A 20,134-nucleotide genomic window follows, 5' to 3' on the forward strand; every position below is an offset into this window, starting at 1 on the left:
GTCATGAAGTGTTTCGAGAGGCTGATTAAGGATTACATCTGCGCCTCCCTTCCCCGCACCTTGGACCCGTTGCAATTCGCGTACCGGCAAAACAGATCCACAGATGACGCGGTCTCCCAGGTACTGCACACCACGCTCACGCATCTGGATGGCCAGAAGGGGGCCTATGTGAGAATGCTGTTCATCGATTAGAGTTCAGCTTTCAACACCATAGTCCCCACCAGACTGGCTGTCAAGCTGATGGAGCTCGGATTGAATGGCCCGCTGTGCACCTGGATCCTGGACTTCCTCACAGGCCGCCCCCAGGTGGTCAAGGTGGGGAAGTACATGTCAGGCTCCCTCACCCTGAATACAGGATCCCCCCAGGGCTGCGTCCTCAGCCCTGGCCAGCTCCAACACCATCATCAAGTTTGCTGACGACACCGTGGTCGTGGGCCTGATCACCGACTGCGATGAGAAGGCCTACCGCGAGGAGGTGGCTGACCTGTCACTCTGGTGCCAGGACAACAGCCTACACCTGAACGTCAGCAAAACCAAGGAGCTGATTGTGGACTTTAGGCGTGGATCACAATCGAGGACGCACGCGCCCTTGTGGATTAATGGGACTTCTGTCGATAGGGTGAGCAGCTTCAGATATCTGGGAGTCCACATCACAGAGGACTTAACATGGACTGTTCACACAGACACTCTGGTGAGAAAGGCGAGGCAGCGTCTCTACCACCTCAGGCAGCTGAGGAAATTCCGGGTCTCGTGAGGATCCTCAAGTCCTTCTACTCTGGAGCAGTGGAGAGCATCCTGACAGGCAACATCACTGCCTGGTTTGGGAACTGTACGGCTCAGGACAGGCGGGCCCTGCAGAGGGTGGTGCGTTCAGCTGAACGTACCACTGGAACTACCCTCCCCCCCTTGCAGGAGCTATACACCAGGAGGTGTAGTAGCAGAGCCCGTAGGATCATGAAGGATCCTCATCACCCCAACAACGGACTGTTTCAGCTGCTGCGGTCAGGCAAGCGCCTCCGCAGTCACACAGCGAGAACAGAGAGACTGAGACAGAGTTTTTTCCCGCAAGCCATTAGAACTGTCAATGCTGACCTCACCAGGGGTCCTAACTGAGCCATACACTAGGCTCCACTCCCTACTGTACTATATGTAGCATACTGTACTGCATACTGTGTCACTGTTCAGGGTTGTTCGTGATGCCGTATTTCTGCGCCGTACTGTTGTATACTGTGCTGTATTATCCCAAACACTACCTCACTCTATTCACAATCACATGCCACTTTAATTCACATGCCACTTTAAATGCACATATCTGTATAAACATAGGCATATTCCCTCTATCTATTCCATTTTATTTCAAATTATTTTTATTGTATTTTATTCTATATATTTTTATCTTATTCTATTAGTATTCAACTTACTGTATTACGTTTTAGGAGTCAGTTAGTCGGTCTATTAGAAAGGAATTTTCTACTTTTTATTTTTTTTCCGAGGACATATTGCGTGCTATCACCGGGTGCGTTGCATTACATTTCACTGCATATATGTATGAAAGTATGTATATGTATGTGACAAATAAAAATCTTGAATCTTGAATCTTGAATCACTCTTCACCATCTACCTGCTCCCTCTCGGCCAGATCATTCATCACCATGGTCTCAACTTCCACTGCTACGCTGATGATACACAAGCTTTATCTGAGCACCTCACCATCCACTCTGCTCCCCCCACAGTCTCTGGTCAACTGCCTTCATGCCATAAAAACCTGGATGACAACTAACCTACTCCAACTCAACAGCAAAAAGTCAGAGCTCATGGTTGTGGCCCCAAAGCCGCTGCTCCGGAAGGGTTGGAGATCTCCTCCTCCTTGTCGACAGCTGTTCCATCAAAACTCTCCCGAGGTCCACGACCTGGGTGTTATCTTGGACTCTACCCTCTCCTTTCAGTCACACATCAGATCCATCACCAAGTCCGCCTCCTGTCACCTCAAAAACATCTCCCGTCTCCGTCCCTCACTCTCAGACTCCGTGGCTGAAATCCTCATCCACGCTTACATCACCTCCCGTTTGGACTAGTGTAACGGAGTGCTGTCCGGGGTTTCCAACAAAGCCCTGGACAGGCTCCAGTATGTGCAGAACTCAGCTGCCGGGGTTCTCACTCACACCAAGCCCTGGCAGCACATCACCCCCACCCTCATCCACCTCCACTGGCTCCCGGTCAAGTTCCGCATCTCCTACAAACTCCTCCTCCTCACATACAAATCCCTTCACACACTGGCCCCCCAATACCTGTCCGACCTCCTCTACCAGCACACTTCATCCAGGAACTTGTGGTCCTCAAACATGGGTCTGCTGTCCATCTCCCGTACCAGATTACGAACTTTCGGGGACAGAGCTTTCAGCGTGGCAGCCCCCACCCTCTCGAACTCTCTCCCTCCCCTAATCTATAACGCCCCAACCCTGGACACTTTCAAAACAACCCTCAAGACCCACCTTTTCACTGTGGCCTTTCCCCATTAGTTAGTTAGTTTAGCTATTCCTTTGTTTTTCTTTTGTTCCTCTCTCCCTTAATCTGCCCCCCCCCCACCCCCCCACCCCTCCCCTGCAAAGCCACCCTGGGTTCTTTGAAAGGCGCTATACAAATTTAAGTAAGTTAACTGTATATGAATAAAGTAAAATTCCCAATACATTAAACACCATGATGTGCAACAGTAGGTACAACTGCATCTTCAGCCTTTGTGGTGCAGATACAGCGATTCTATTAATAGCGTTAGACAGGTTGAGGGAAAAAAAATTAACAGCTGATCCGCTGAAGGTGCTAGTCTCGAGGTGTCATTATCAGCCCTAATATTTTTTTGTCAATCCCACCTATCCGCGGTACAGAGGTTAACCCCACATCATCCTTATTAACTCAACTTGGCCTGGAGTTTGGGACGAGACACCACTGACGTTTAGCGAACACGAAATTCTGGCCATGGCCTCATTAACAGTCCGGGGAGCGCACTCGTGAAGCCTCTCGAGTGGCTTGCAAGTTGATGATCTCGGATTAGTGATGGCGTCCCCGGATCACTTTAATTAAATCAGTAAATATATATTCTTGAGAAACCTAATTCGAAGTACTGGGGGAGTCGACGCAGAGGATTTGTGTGGCTGGGACACGGTGCATTGTCACTTTACTGGATGTGTACTGGGTCGCTGAAATTGTTCTGCTTGTTTGCCAAGATTAATGCAAGAGGTGTGTGCACCTTCCAGAGATTAGGATTTTTTGAAGTCTGATTAGGAGGAATATCTAAACACATCTCAAATGTGGAGGTTTACTTTGGATGGAAAGGATTGGCTCTCTCCGGGGCTAATCTAAAGAATGGATTCTCTTTGGCATTCAAAAATGAATATAATGTGAACGTAGAGCTCAACCGTTCAAAAAATGAATGTGAAACGGGCTCCTTTTGTGCAGTCATTTTTTGCAAAGTGGTTCCTATTTTAGTCAAGAAAATGGGTTTTCAGCGATAAATGGACTAGTGCTAGTTTTGGAGAGCATTTCTAAAATAAAAAAAAGTAGAGAAACTTGTCATTCAAAAGATGGAACAGAGGAATGGAGTGGGAGACAAATAGATGAGTAGGTGCAACAAATGAGAGAGAACATAGCAGAGAGGTCGAGGGGAAGTCACCAAGTCTGTGGCAGCTGCATTTACACTGGCTGCATAATTAAAATATGACTGGCAGGGGATAAGAGAGACTGAGTTGGAACTCCTCCGGTCACTTCATCCATCCGCCACATCTGATTAATGGGCCTATTGTCTTCTCACCAAGGCCTTTGGGTTCACATTTTGCATGACTTTGTAGAGTTCTCAATGTTAAGTATAGGCCGATACCGAGTACCGACACCATACAGTGTTTCCCATACATTGATTTATTTGTGGCGGCCCGCCATGATATCAACATTGACTGCAACATATTGATAAAAATTTTAATTGATTAAAATAGGTAAAATCTTATTTCACTGTAGAGCTGCTTGCAGACCCCGTTCTCGCTCTCGTGTTCACACACAAACACACTGACAACGGACCCATCTGTGAATAGCCCCCCCTTTCAGTGCACACCCTGAATCATCATGCGCGGGTAGGGTTGGGTACTGGTGCCATGCCGAGCTGCCGATTGAAATATCCGTCCTCCAGTGCTTCGAAACCGCCACACGCACCTTCACTAACATTATCGTTTGGAGCAGTCATTTAAAATAAATACAATTAAATGAAGAGTAATTAAGGACTTAAGGGTTTAGTTCATAAAGAAAACTCTAAAATAACCCCAATTTAATTTTTTTTTAATTTTTGTTTCACAAAAATAAGAATAATAAAAAAACAGCCCTGGATCTATTTATCAGTCATTCTAGCCATGCATTAAAGCCCTTGAAAATAATATATCGTTGATCAAAAAGTACAATCAAGTACATTTTGGGTCCTCTACGTGTCCCCTGTGTGAGCGATCAGTGTGCAATTTACAATTAACTAATTTTACGTCACTTTGGAGATGATGAGGTCCATGTAGTCATGTACTCCAGCAATCTCTATTAGAAAGATCGGAAGCTTCTATGTCAGAAAAACAACAACAATCAAGCTGCTTTTCTTTGAGGTCTGGCACATATGATGTGGTTCTTGGTATCGGCCTTGTATTAAGGATATTCTCGGATATGAATAAGTCATTTTTGGCTGGCATTACAATTCCACCTGGCATTACAATTCCAATTCCACCATCTTGGAAACCTTTGAAACTTGGCAGAAGGAACTTATAATCTAACAGTGATTTCCATGAATAGAAATGAGCTTATTAGTTATTGGGCACTCATAACTTTAATGTCTTAAATATAAACCAATATTTTAAATGACAGAAAGTCAGTCAGTCAAGGTGATTCATGTGGTGGTGCCAGGTGTTGCAGGGGGAAAGGGCAGTTTCAAACATGTGGAGGGTCCAGCGCAATGTTTCAGTTAGGCCTGTTTGTTGTACTTGGCTATAAGCATGATTTAAAGCAAGTTATATCTCCATTTCAGATCCAAACAGACCTTTGAGACAAACGGTTAAAGGGAGAACATTTCAATTAATGGGCTGAAACTCGAGGACTTTCCATATAGACGGGCAGGACGGGAAAATTAAGTGCTCCAACCTGTAATAACAGCCTTGGCATTAAAATGGGCCGAACATTTCAAATTACATTTAAGTCCTAATTTACTGTGCATTACCACAAATACATTCTCAACCTCTGGGAAATACCAATCTTAGCATTAAAATCTATGCATTATAAAGTGAAATTGAGTACAGACAAGTTAAATAGAACCTACTTTTTATTGAATACCCAGTGGCTCGGTAAGTTGCTTCTTAAACAGTTTCATGTTTTATGCAGACTACAAATGTTATATCATAAAAAAAAACATTAAATAACAAAGCAATATTTTCACATGTGTGTGTGTTATGTGACTGACCTGCAGAGCCTCCAGGAAGCGAAAGGAGCCCAGCCGTCGACCCCGTGGCACCAGGCAGAAGGTGGAGTTGTAGAGCATCTCTCTATAGTCATACCTGCAGGACAAGGGAGGCAGAGGACCATTCATTACATTTGCTTTAAATCTGTCGATGTAAAGCATTTATGTAATATTGACTATGCTGCCTGGAGCACTTTGTGCCGTTAGGTGATGACAAAGGAGCTCCGCCAATGCTCTGACTGAATTGAAATCAATAGAAAAACTTCTTACAGTCAATTATATTTTGGGGGCGAGTGTGAACCCAAGTTTTGAGGCTTCAAATTGTCCGTTCAAAGACGAATGGGTGATGTCACAGACTACTTATTTTTCAACAGTATACAGGGCTCGACGGTAACGGTTGCCAGGTTGCTCTTGGCAACCAGATTGAGTCAAATGGCAACCATTTCATGGCCTATGGTTGCCCCAGAGAAAAACACAATATCGGAACACATCATTACAAAGGCTCTTCTTTGTAATGCTTTGTCCACATGTGCAGAAGTGATGGAAATGTGTATGATTTGACATGCAGCGATTGTCCTGAAATAGAATTGATCAGTCACAATATAACAAAATTCACATGAGCTGTGAGGGTTGCATACGATGCATCATAGAGAAAAGCTACAACGGTCATTAAGACAAACACACACGAGAGGTCAATAAAATAAAATGCCAATAGACAACAATAGCAACATACATTACCGATGGTCAATGTAAAGCAACCCAGAGGGCACTTTAGAACATGTTAATTTAACCACCACATTAGAAACGCTGTAAAATCATGTGCTTGAGGGGATCATTAGCCACAGACTATTAACTGCTGGCTTTTGAGAACCCACTCAAACATGTAGAGCCAAAGAGATGAGGAAGCAGTGGCAAAGGCTTGAATTGGCAAATTTGGCAAAACAATTTAAAATCCAAACTCGCTTTGTTTAACACTGAAACAGAAGATCCGTCTCTGTCTACCTTTTTATTTTTAACAATGACATACCTGAAGAGCCCAATAATTAAATAACCTACTTTCATCTCAGCCGCTCCCTCTTCCTCCCCCTTTTCTCTAGGGGTTGGAATCACAGAGTAACTCACGATACTGTTGCGATACGTTGCCCATGACAACGTTGGTATCATGATACAGCGATTCTGCGACACTCGATACATTGCAAGACAATTAATCTACGATACATCACGATATCTGTGTAACTGAAGATGAAACATTTCCCCTAAAAAGGCAAAAAGCAGGAGTTATGTATTCATTCATCGCATTGTGGTGTGAGTTTCACAGAACTTGACAACCGAGATGATACAATGTACAACCAAAAGTTGTCCACTGTATAAATAATATCTTTAAATATATAAAATATTTAATCAACTGTTAAATAAAAGTGCAACATGAGGCACGCATTCTTCCTTTAAACATGGTAGTGAATGAAAAATATGATTAGGTCCGCCCCCAGTAACTGAATTTAATTCCAATAAGAAACCAGTATCATGTCTCTCTAGATATCTCTCAATACACATTGTATTTGTTTACTCGTGGATCTTGAGCGATCCAATATGGCGGACGTGCAGACGCATAGCGGCGACACTGGTGTATCCACAACTCATTCACGACATGTCGTAAAGCAGAAACGACATAGTGCTGCGTACCGTGAACCAAACACTGCACACATCTGTCTCGTCTCTCTTCTTTTCACGGTAACTCTGCAGCGAGACGGCAGTAAACCTGTAATTCACTATTATCGATACATTTTGCAATTAATCTGCGGCCCCCACGTAACTATAACGTATCACAAGAGGAAGTATCATGATATATACATGATATTCAGTATCGTCATTAGCCCCCCCCCCCCCCCCCCCCCACCCCACACTATTAAATTCTTCGCCCTTTAACCCACATATCTGAACATCTTCTCTGCGCCCCTCTCTCCCTGTCCCTCCACCACCCTGCCTTCAATCTAAGCCTCCGTCAGCACTTGCTCGGATTAGGGAGCTGCTTGGAATTCCTTCGGTGTCAGTACTACAGTCGGCGAGTCTGTGATGAAGGGAAGAGAAAGAGTGGCGGCGTGAGTGTAGCATGTTCCTGCGCACGGCTGGATTTGTGGATCGGAATGTTTCCAAGTGTGTATATTTTATTCATGAGCGCGTGGTTTTGTCAGAGGGAGTTCCTGCACATTTGTGCAAACAGACATTTGAGTGCGTAAAGATGAAGATGCAAATTGGGATGCAGATGCGAGTGTGAAGGGAGTGTTTGTACACTTTCTTCTACCCTCTCTCCTGTGTGTGTGTGTGTGTGTGTGTGTATATATATATATATGAGACACATATAAAAGGGTGTTGTATACCTGCGGCTGTTTGTCTTTTATGCTTGCAGGCTCACGTACTGTATGTCTAGGGAACCTCAGAAAGACCTTATGCCCGAGCTCAACATCTCCAGTAAGCAGGTCGCCACACAGTCGACAAAATGTTATCACTAGTTTAACCTTCCCCGGGCGCGTCGACGAATGCTGCCCACTGCTCCTGGCTGCCCCCCAGGGGGAAGGACAAGCCAGGATGGGTCAAATGCAGAGGCCACATTTCACCGGCCACCACCCCAAAAACTATGTGCATGTGTGTGTGTGTGTGTGTGTGTGTGTGTGTGTGTGTCTATGCATGTGTTGTAGTATGGTGTGTTGCGTGACAATTAAATATTCTTCTTCTTCTAACCTCAGCGCACAATGGGCGTGTATGCTCATCTGGTGTGGAAAGTTTTCAGCACACCAGGCGATTGAAGGGAACTGCGTTGCCCTGAGCCCTTGGCTCACCATTTACAAGGTATCGTTCTCAGCATCATTCATAATGAAAAACACAAACAGAAAAGGAATAGCAGCACTGTGTCTGACGGATGAGATCCCCCCTCGTCATTATTAGTCACTAGAGTGTGAGAAGAGGCAGCTCATGCTAACCCCTGGAGAACTGCTGTAGCCTCATGATGATTCCCACTACAGTACCAAAAGCCACTTGATTCTAAAGCAGAAGGGAAATAGAGTCACAAAAATCAAGTGCGGGGAACCTTAAGTCATTATTTACTTATTTATGCAGGACATTGCAAGGGGTAGGCAGTTAATTATTCTCTGCGCTTTTGTGACCATGGTCAGAAATTTTTTTTGTAAAAATGGCAAAAAAACAAAACAAAAACAAACAAAAAACAACCTTGATTCCAGCTTCTTATCTCACAGCTTGTTCTTGCACAAAACGCAGTTTGGCATTGAGTTCCCCTGCCAGAGTCGGCTCTGTGGTTAAGGTATGTAAATCGTGATATTATTAAAAAACAGAGTGGGTGGCTCCGTAGATGCAGACAATCCCGCTGCCGCGTTGTTGCAAAGTGGGCTTGAGAGGTATACAGTGTAAACAGCCTTTAGAATAGATTGATTCAATGCATTATATGTAAAAACAACAGCCACAGCCTCGTGAAATCCCTCTCATTGGTTTTTGCTGTTATTGTACTGCTTTAATCGCTACCTGCCTAAATGTCAAAGGTGTGAACGTCATACATCTTTTTACACTCGCTAATCAGGAGGTGGTCCGTAAGACTCTAAAACGCTTCACTCTACTGAATCCTTCAATAAGCAACCCCCCCCCCCACCCCAAAAGGCCTAAATTCAACCGCTGCTTCGGCAAGACTTCACAGCACGGTGCCGTTAATGACTGGAAAACCTCCCCGGAAATTTCACAGGCTGGGACTGGGACCAAGGGCGCAAAAGCTGCTGTGAAATTTGAAAAAAATAAATAAATCTTCTGCTACTGCTCATTTTGTACTACACACGCATGCTTATCAGGAGCTGTAAATCGTGGGTTGGCTCGAGCCGTCCTTAACGTTAAAAATGTACTCAAAAAGTAGCCAGGAAATTAATCACAGAGGGGGTCTCTCTGCTCCAATCAGCACTCGCATTATTATGATCATCATCATCATCAATATTCGATTCATTCGTGTGACTCCCCCGTCGGATATCCCAGCCCCTATCATTAGCCAAGCCGAGCAAATAATTTAGCCAGAGGCTAAGGGGTTATGACACTGTATGCGGGGCCATAAAACCCCAAAGTATAGGTCCATATCTGAGCCTGGCTGGGTGTGAATGTCCCATCCATCATGCAAGTCTGTTAGTGGGAAAGCTCGGAAAAGACCAGATGTTCCTGTCCCGCATACCTCGGTGCTTCCCCTTCTCTATCAGATGGCCGCCTGTAGGGAGAATGGTCTCACAGCGAGTGGGTAGCTAGGGAGTCTCCTGGAAGACTCCATGCCAAACCTAGTAGCATCTTGCCTGGGCGTATAGTCTGTAGCGATCTCCTTGCTTGGTTTTTCCCAAACTCACGCCGTTGTAGCTGCACGACTGAGTTGTCTCAGGAAAGCAATTAGCTGTAAGACATTTCCTCTCGAAAATGTCGCCGTTTAAGCTCCCCGTGTAAGAGGCGGATCTCACTGTCTTCCTCATTTTTGTGCTTCAACATCCCAGACGGCCAAAGCAGTCTCGTTGTAGCAATTGGTTGTCAGCGAACAGAGGTTTCTATGTTTTTGCCTGCGTCATAATTAAAAAGTTGGAAATATAATTTATGTAGCTTAAAATCTGCTCCACAAATTGTGCTCTTATTGGATGAGAACTGCTTTTAACAGCCATTTTCACATCACAGGAACTTTTTCATAGTTCTAAGAATTTTTTGGGGGAACTGTCCCTTTTATTTAACGTACTGCAGGAACTAGGCACAATCTTAGTTCTTAGAACTCCATTTTGGGGACCTTTTTTAGCTCTTACTCCAGGACAGGGACTAACCGGCACAAGAGGAACCTTCAGTGACGTAAGTACACTGTGATTGGTCCAGACCTAAGTCCACTGTACCTCGCCGATCCCTCAGTCTGAGACCATGCGGTTGAGTAGCATCGCTCTGGGTGCAGACCAGCTCACCTACACTCAGAGGTAATAAAAAATAACCAATAAAAATAAAAAACAATAACAATTGTATTTTTATTGTCTATGCATTTATTTCATTTAATCCCCGTGCACTGTCCCGATGCGAGCCCTTGCCTTACAAAAGTCGGGACAAACTTTTAAAATACGTCTTGTAGATCTTATATGAGTGAAGATTCAGCGACTGGATTGTTTATTTCTCGCCTAAAATTTGTTCTGAAACAGATTTTAGTGGACTGATAAGGTGAAATCAGTGAAAGTTATGGAGTAAATATAACACAGAACCCACGCTGAAACCCCGTTGGCTGACGTCACGCCAAGAGCTCTTATTAGCGATGCAAACACAAGCAGAAAAAAAAGCCCTTGAAGGTATTTAGTACTCGGGGGACCTCCCAAGTTCCACTCAGGGAGTCCACAGAACTGTTCGGTGCGAAAACGCCTAATGACTTTTCAGCAAAGCCTTCACAAGAACAGAGGAGTGGCAACACCTCAAAGGGGTGGGTAAGAATTTAAAATCATGGTTTATAGTCTTTCAGTTGTAATGAATGAGATGAAGAAGACATTGTAATATGACGATTTTGTAGTCTAAATCAAAGATGATAGGGCGATTTGGCATGAAAATTACCACGATGCACAATATTTGAGGGCGTTATATTGGAAAACTGGAATTCTGGTCTGATGTTACACTTTACTATAACCGTAGTTTGATTATTCAAAATGTGGTGTTAAATATTCCAAAGATTTTGTTATGCAAAGTTCAGTGTAATTATTGCTATAATTCATTATTTCATACTGCCCAAGCGTATGGCCAACCCCTAAACTATTTAGTCTTTATCGTATTTCCGTCTGACACTCTAAAGGGTTGAGTTAAGGTCAAAGAAGTCGCTTAGGAATCAACTACAAAAATTGTGGATTCTGTAAAAAAAAAAAAAAAAATAAAATGCGGTGCTGCTTCCCGATGGCAGGGTGAGGTATGGAATGAATGCCTGCGGTGAAGGCACAACACATTCACTGGGATTCTCATGTCCACCAGTGTTCAATCAGTGCAACCACACTGTTGACACGTTCTGACCATGCAGCCACACTCAGTTAAAATCCCCAACATCCAGAGAAGAGAATGTTTGATAGGAAAAAAAAAAAAAAGCAAAACTTATGTGTGTTCTGTCCACAGCAACACGGACATGTGCAATATTTTGAACTTAAAACGCAGTCATGGCTTATCTCGGAGAGGAAATGTCGGTTGTGAGTCATCTGCAAGCAGTGGAGGTTGGGCTTTCCATTGTAAATATCTATGTCAACAGTTAAACCATTGTCCTTAAGGGTTGGGTATTGAAATTCTATACTTTTACAGTATTGACCGAACCACATCCATAGAATCAAGTATCTAAACGTTCTTTGGCATTCAAAACAGATTTCATGACCTGAAGCAGTAACATCTCTTCAGTGACTATCAGCCGAGAATAACACTAAAGAGGTTTCTACAGTCAGAAAAAATATGGCATTTCATTTTCTCTTTGTTTTTAAGCAAGACAGGCTAAGATTCTTCTATTTTTAAAGTAGAACATGACCTTTAACTCTGTATTTCCAGTATAAGACAGTAAAAGTATTTTTTGACATATTTGTCCCTTACTTTCTCTCGTATTTAGGTTAAGACATGCATTCCCAAATATACATAATATTTTTGCTTGATCCAATTTCGACCTCCAATTCTTCTCAACTATATTTTCCAAGCAAAGTACACAGAGAAGACTAAATAAATACAATCTTGGCTTAATTCAGAGCTATTTTTGCCGTTCATTTATATAAAAGGAGTGCGACAGTAGAGAAAAAACAGGACCGGGCAGTAGCTGAAAGGATGTAGGAACATCACTTTAACACCACAGCTTTGACCAACGATTAATCACAGCGACCTCAAGGCTCGAGATACAGTAATCTTAGTCTCTGGGTGTCTTGATTAGATTTTAAGACAAAATATAAAGAAAGAAAGAAAGTGAAGAGAAAACATAAGCCACCCTTGTGCGCTATGAGAGCAAAATACAAAGTCCCCTTTCAATATTCTTTCGAATGTTGAGTATTAATTCACATATTCACAGAATTTTGTCAAGCACAAGACAGGCACAAGTTTTATTTTCAAAGCTGGTTTCATTCCGTAGACACCAATGGCAGAGTTATACTGAGAGTTTGACAGAAGCTAAAACAACAGGAAGTGACCTGGGTCGATAAAAAGATCAACCAGTATCCTTTCAAAATACACAGTATACTGTAGATACTCCTGGTCAAGTTTTGCGATCGTCTAACGTTTGACTTCCGAGGGAGAGTCCGAAGGAGAACACAGAGAAAGGGCGGCTAACAGCTTATTCTAATACTATGTTAATCCTTTTTAGCAAGGCTCTCTGTCCAAATAGACATCAAGACGGATGGATTTAGAGGGGACTTCGCTTCGATCCACTTAATAGCAAGATAAAATAGATATGTTTATTCGGAGGTCCGAACATGTGGAAAACAGGAAATTTAGATTTCTGCCCAAGCTGCATCGTGAGCCAAGTGACCTTGCCGTGTAAACAGGAAATGGTGTATGAAACTACCTGTAAGTGCTCAGTGAGCATTTTGGAAAACTTCAAAGCGCTCTCATTTCTCAGCTTCAACAGCCGCAGGTACATATTTGTCACATACATACATACGTTCATACATATATGCTGAATCTTGAAACAGAGACGCAATCCAGGGGTGTGAAAAATGTTAATATTCGGTGCTGATCATGCAAGATGCCCTAAAGATGTGGGATTTAAACTTTTTTTTCTTTTTGGTGGAAAAAAATGTTTTTGGCTGTTTGAACTTGGCGGTATGACACCATCATCATTCTTCCACTGTCTACCAGTTCCTCTCCTGTTCTCCCAGAAGGTCATTCTGTTGACCGCATGGTCCAAATAAAACATTACTTGGGAAGACTTCCCGTATCCTTTGACTAATTATTATGTTTTTGCTTTTAATCATTAGAAATAGTTGTATTATAATGGACACAGAGCACTCCATCAGATTATAATGGGAAAAATTGCAAAGCTTTAGGACGTTGTCTTCCGCTTGATGCTTTTTTTAAATATATATATAGTTTTTTGATATGTATGACGGATATAAAAAACGACTCATTCAAAGATATCGGAGTCCGGTCTTGCTCCAGAGATTCGCAAAGATGGTGCCCAGAGTAAGCAACCCTGAGTGACTGAGTGACTAGGGAAGATCAAATTTAAAGTGTGGACAATCAAGCATTTATGGCGGTAACTTGAAACTTCAACTCTCAAAGGGGAGAAAACTCAGTATTTCCAGTATAAGACAGTAAAAGTATTTTTTGACATATTTGTCCCTTACTTTCCCTAGTATTTAGGTTAAGACATGCATTCCCAAATATACATAATATTTTTGCTTGATCCAATTTCGACCTCCAATTCTGCTTAACTATATTTTCCAAGCAAAGTACACAGAGAAGACTAAATAAATACAATTTTGGCTTAATTAAGAGCTATTTTTGTATTTTATTTTTATAAAAGGAGTGTGACTGTGGAGAAAAAACAGGACCAGGCAGTAGCTGAAAGGATGTAGAAACATCACTTTAACACCACAGCTTTAAATGAGCGGTGATCAAAGAATTTGATTGTGGGGGATAACTACTTAATAATTTGGTTCTCTTCTGTGGATTACTCTGTACACATTTTTAAAAAGGCAGACCAAGGAGTCTCTCTTTTGAAAGGATCAGTTAATATATCTAACATACAGTATATGCGGTTGCGCTGTGTAGAATGTTTTGTGCTTTTTGCATTTATTTATAACAAACCTATTATTCCCTTGTAAACTTATAATTCGCCGAAGTAGGATTCAAGTAGGATCTCCAACGGAGCAGTGAAATAAAAATCGCACAATTTGCCAGAAAAATAACAATTGCTTTATTACTCAAATGTGTTGGAAAGCCTTGTTGGAGAGAAGGGACCAGCTCTATTTTTGGAGAACATAAAAGAAGGAAATATTGTCTTTGGAGACCAGTTTCACATCGGCAAAATGAGGAAATTACCACCCTAAAAGTCGAAACATCTGACAAGGGTGAATCAGCTGTATCTACAAGTTTAGCGCGAGCGTCCTAAACATCAGGCAGGCTCCACTTCAGAAAGGGGTGGATGGGTAGGGGAGAGAAAAGGGACTGACGGGCAGTCGACTGCTGCCATGGCTGCTGTGAGTTAAATGCAAAGGAATTTCGGCCTCAAAGTCACCGAGGGAAAGAGAATGTCATCATATGAGAGGACGTAGAGGGGGGAGGCAGGGTGAGGGGGTGGGAGACAGCGGTTAGCAAGGGTGCGCTCTTGTATTCCAAGTCGCACGCAAACCAGAGAACACGATCAGGTACAGTGACATCATCTTCATCCTGGCGAGCTTCCCGATTACTGTATGTTGGGCATAAGCATGCATAGGCGATGGGGAGCCAAGTTTGCACACAGCTGTACTAATAGAAAACCACAGGTCTACTCCCCAATATAAGCCCTCGCTACATGGCTGCTTTGTAAATCATGATCTTGGGCAATTTAATACATCACTGGTAAATTTGGGGAAATGAGAGTCCCTGGAACACACACACACACACACACACACACACACACACACACACACACACACACACACACACACACACACACACACACACACACACACACACACACACACACACACACACAGTTTCAGGACGAGTCAGAGTCTCCAGAGTACAGAGAGAGTGCACTAAGAGAGCCTGTAACCGAGACAGGCGGATTCCAGACAGGACAGGATTCCCAAAGGAATTTGGAAACGTTAGACCCGAGCTGGGGTTTTGTCAAGCTTGTGTGTGTGTGTGTGTGTGTGCGCGCGTGTGTGTGTGCGCATGTGTGCACAAACTGTAAAGAAAATTAATGAATCAAAGTGAAGCCGAGATTTAAATATGACTGTGGTTCCTGAGGCCATCAGTCAATAACTAAGAATTTTAACCAGATGCAAAAAAAAATAAAATAAATTTATCATGATGGGGGAAAGTGGGGGCCAGGCCCCTTGAGGGTAGAAGCCTCAGATATATTTCTTCCTTCAGTGTTTTTCAACAGTACAAGCTTGTTCTTGACTGAGAGCTTAAAGGGAAACCGTTATATCTTAGATGCCATGATGGTTGAGCAAATTGTTCGAGTTCTGCGAGAAGGACAACAATGTCCTAATTGAGGATAGGAGAAAAATGTAGTTGAGAAAAAAATGGCCATGGGCATACGTATAATCAAAAATATGTCAGCATTGTGTCATAGGCTTGGCTGTATAGACTTGACCTTTATGTCTTAGGGCTGGGTTGCATTATGGGCCTGAAAGGCGGAGGCTGGGGCCATTCTGTTGTGAGAATGAGCATCGCGGAAAGCTTTGGTCACTGGATTACTGGTGGAGAAGAGGAAAAAACAAATCTTATTCAAGCCATTGTTCCAGTGTGTCCTGGCACTGTGTGCCCACAGCCTTCCTTAATCGAAATGGAAATGGGCTGAACGGTGGGCCCTTTGCTGGCAAAACAGTTCCTGTAATGGAAACATCCCGAGCCAATCACAACGGAATGACTTCAGACGGCATCCCGAAAGAAGGGGCCAAATAAGGACGTTTCAGAATGAAAGAAAGAAAGAAAGAAAGAAAGAAAGAAAGAGGCCTCCCTCCGTCGTCTGCAATGACACTCTGGCGGCTCCTGTGGGCTCCAACATGACCAAGTATAATTAACATATTATGGAGAGTACTGAGGGAGTCATGCGATTGGACAAAGGGGCACATTTGCAGCAAATCCCGATTTAACTTTTGGTAACAAGGGATGCATTTATTTAGATGTTTTACAACCAATTAGACCCCAAATGACGTTCTACCTCCTTTGTACTCAAGAATGACCTGATGGCTAGGATATGTGAGGTCAGTACTTTCCCAAAAAATGTTTTGCAGTAGAGAGCCAACAAATGTATGCGTCAAAATCATGATCTCAAAATCACAAAAGTGTAATATGGAGGAATTTAGTACCATAAGCAGCAAAGGGAATTTTACACTATAGGCATATGCATCAATATATCTACTCATGAACTCTAGTTCTCCAAATCTGATATTTCAGATCTCACACGAGCAATCTTTTAATTTATAATACAAATAGTTGCTTTTGACGACAACTTAAATTTTTTGATGATGTAAAACTCCTCAAATGCAAAAAAAACAAAAACATTTAATTGTATAGGCCCAGCCCTAAGAAATCACTGTCATGAAGGCGAACTTTCCATGTATCATATCATATTCTATGAGTCAATGGAGCAAATCCGATCTTAGTGGAAAGGCCGGCCTCTCAGAATACAGATCCTTTTCAGGTTTCTTCTGCGCACCAATGGCTCGTACCTTCTCACATCTCTGCTCAGCCGGTTCAAAGGGAAGGACATAAAACATTTACAGACGTGGAGCCGGGTCTGCCACAACGCTACCACTCTGAATGACCCCCCCAGGTTAACTCACCTAATTACGAAGCTACAGATCTTCCAGTACCTTTCGCTCTCTTTGACATTGTGGCTCCCCCCCACCACCTCCACCCCCCTTCCTTCTCGGAGAGAGAATCAAGATGCTCAAGACCACTTTTCATCACCGTTGATCTTCCTCCTCCAGTTGCAACGGTAAAAAAAAGGAAGAGCACCAGAGGGCTCAGTTTTTTTATTCTTTATATATAAAGTATGACCCGTCACTGTAACACCTGACAGATGTTCGGATGATAAAACTCACACTGATTCGAGTCGAATGAACAAAGAGGTTTGGGGGGCATCGGGAAAAGGTTTGGGCGCTTCCTCTCCCATCCCTAATCGGCGGTAAATCATCGACCAGTAACACTGGAGGTTGCAAAGAGGAGACTCTTTGAAGCACTCTGTGTATGCCATAAACCACAACAGGGGGGTCCTGGAGATAATGAAATGGCTGCTGCCGTTAATGGAACGGCCATTAGCGTCGGAATGCCAGAGCTAGCCTGTAAAATGCAGGAAACATAAAGATGTCAGATCACTCGGGTCAGGTCAAACCATTTGACTCTTGAGGGATAGAGAGTGAACGGCAAAGGATGTAAATAATCTTGGTTTCCAATCACGTGTTGCATTAGAATTGAGTTGTGTTTCACGGGGGCTGTACCTTAGAATAGGTTTTGTGCTAGCCATGAAGAAAAATAAAAAATGAAATTGTTAAGGACGTTGAATCATATTCGAACCCAAGATTTGTTTCAGGCATACTGCTGTCCACTTGCAAGAGTGGCAATATTCCTACAGATAATATTCTGGATCCTGTTTAACAAGTGGCTTGAGAGGATCTGTGGATCCTCCAGTCCTGACTATCCATTATAATCCACACTGCTCTCAAAAAAAGCAGCAGAAAGCTTAACATCTTCAGAAAATTGAGGGCTAGCAAGGATATGATCCTATCAGGAACAAAGGGGAGAGTTGAGCAGATTAATCAGAGCGAAGTCCCCGTTGCTAGAAGGAATGCTGTGAAACTGCCAGTAGCATACTTCCTGTTAGAGATAGGGCCAAGCCTCTACCTCCGTTCCTGCGCCTGTACAGAGATAAAGTCCACTTCTGGAATGTCTCTGTTCGCGGGCCAGACAGCGAACGGATGGAGGGATGATGGGAGATAGAAAAGAGGAGAGAAAGAGTGAAGAGACATCAGCAGAGAAGACGGGAGGGGGAAACAGAATGGGAAAGGGAACACTTGAGAGGGAAGGAGGGAAGCGTCAAAAAGACAAGGAGATGTTTTTACTGTTGAATGTTATGTGATGTCATATTGTGTCAGTGTGAGGATGTGAGTGAGAATATGTTAAGAGAACAAGTGAGGTGGGTTGTCATTGTTGAATTATCATGTCTGAAATGTATGCTGCGCAATGTAAAGTTAAAGTTAAACAAATAAATTATTTTGTAGTTGCAGTGGGCGTGGAGATTGGTGGTTGTGTCGGCCCCAAATTCCCAAATGTTTGCCCTGTTAGGCTGCATATAAGTGTAGTGAGAAGCTGCAGAATAGTGGTAAGTTTCTCAGTCGTAAAGACTACAGCGAGGACGTGCTACTATAAACGATGGGGACGTTCTAAATGATGGGAACCAACATGGGCCGGTCAGGCTGCTTCCGATCCAATGCAATATCCCTTCCGACAGGACAGGAATTTGGACGGAGACGCTGAGAGCTTTGTTCCAGTTTATTTGTTTGCTGGGGGAGGGCAGGGGTGAGGGTATGGAATAGAACAGCTGGAGAGGTGACAGACGATATGAACAATCTACGGACGAGTTTATGAAAAGTGCAACAAGCTAAGCAAGGGGGAAAGCCTTGCGAGGTAGAACAGTGTTTGCTTTGAGGCACGTATTCTGTGTTTCTTCCTCAAATTACTAAGCCAGCAGCATCTGATGAGTCACTTGCTTTGGATGTGCTGTGAATAACGCCCCCAGCATGCACTTCTCAATGTTATCTTTCAAGAGCAATAGAAAGGCTTGCTGTACTGGGGGTTACCCCCCTGTTGAACCACTAAATTCAAATGGCTCCAAACGAAAAGCGCTCTTGAATAGCACATTTCCGCAAACTTTGAAAGCTGTTTCAAATAACAGGACAAGCGTCATGGTCAGTGTTGCGGACGGCTCTTTTGTTTACTTAAGCAATATGATCAAAGCATTTTACATTTTGGCGGCCCTTGAAGTGCTTATTTTTACAACAAAATACATCTTACGCAATATTAGGTGACTGAAGAAGAGGGAGAGAGAGACGTGGTTGGACGGCTAGTGAACTTGTGTACTTTTCGAGTGGGAGCATGTCCATCTGTGGACACTGCAGGGGATAATGCAGCTGAGAGGTCAACCTAAGGTGAGCTGGGGGTTATGACATCAGAGTTGCAGGACAGTTTTGAAAAAAAAATCCGAAATATGCTCCATGTCCCAAAAGCATAGACAGAATATGATATGGTCTCCAACCAGCCCACCTAGTTTTCCAGGTAAAAAAATTGAGAGCCAACTGAGTGCCATTGATCTTGGAAAAAAGGTCTGGAAACTTTTCCACAAATCATCCAATAAACTACTGTTTGAGAAAATAAGGAAAACGGCGCAATAAATTATTCTGCAATATCATGAAAAATAAAAACTCACAAGGCTGCAATGCGATAAAGTGCGCAAAGCCCAAAGAGCCTCATCCACTGTCGCTTCGTGAGAAACCAAGGGGGGGCGGGGGGCGATTATACACATACGTATGGTTCCTCTGGTGTCAGAGCAAATGGCTGAGGGTATGAAGTAATGAGAAGGGCGGCTTTGTTCTGCGGTGACTGGGGGCGGGCTAAATAAGCGTTTTGCTGCAAACTGGCTGGCAAAAAAACAAGTAAATACAGCCTTTTCGTTCTCAAGGGGGAAAACATGATGGCCTCGCAATTACTAGAACCACAGGCGAGCCAGAAGCCCAAGAGCTGCAACTGAGACAGAGCTTTCATGTTTCACAGTAGGTATGGTGTTCTATCTTTGAAAGCTTAGTTTTTTTTGTCTGTGAACATACAGCTGAAGTGACTGGCCAAAAAGCTCCAGTTTTGACTCATCTGTCCAAAGGAAATTCTCCCAGAAGCATTGTGGCTTGTCAATATGCATTTTAGTAAATTCCATTCTGGCTTTTTATGTTTTCTTTC

The 20,134-nt window shown here is 43.2% G+C and overlaps 1 protein-coding gene across 1 annotated transcript in view; it reads right to left on the reverse strand.

The window, feature by feature from the left end:
- The window catches only part of LOC307233770 (exostosin-1b-like), a gene marked incomplete at its 5' end in the record, with an annotated part of 58,323 nt that overhangs the window by 15,290 nt on the left and 22,899 nt on the right, over positions 1-20,134 (reverse strand). Inside the window, one exon of the mRNA XM_080005183.1 lies at positions 5,474-5,567. Coding sequence (XP_079861309.1) covers positions 5,474-5,567 — 94 coding nt within the window. The remainder of the gene's footprint in view (positions 1-5,473; positions 5,568-20,134) is intronic.

Source organism: Zeus faber, assembly GCF_960531495.2.
Source record: "Zeus faber genome assembly, chromosome: 8".
Lineage (NCBI taxonomy): Eukaryota > Metazoa > Chordata > Actinopteri > Zeiformes > Zeidae > Zeus > Zeus faber.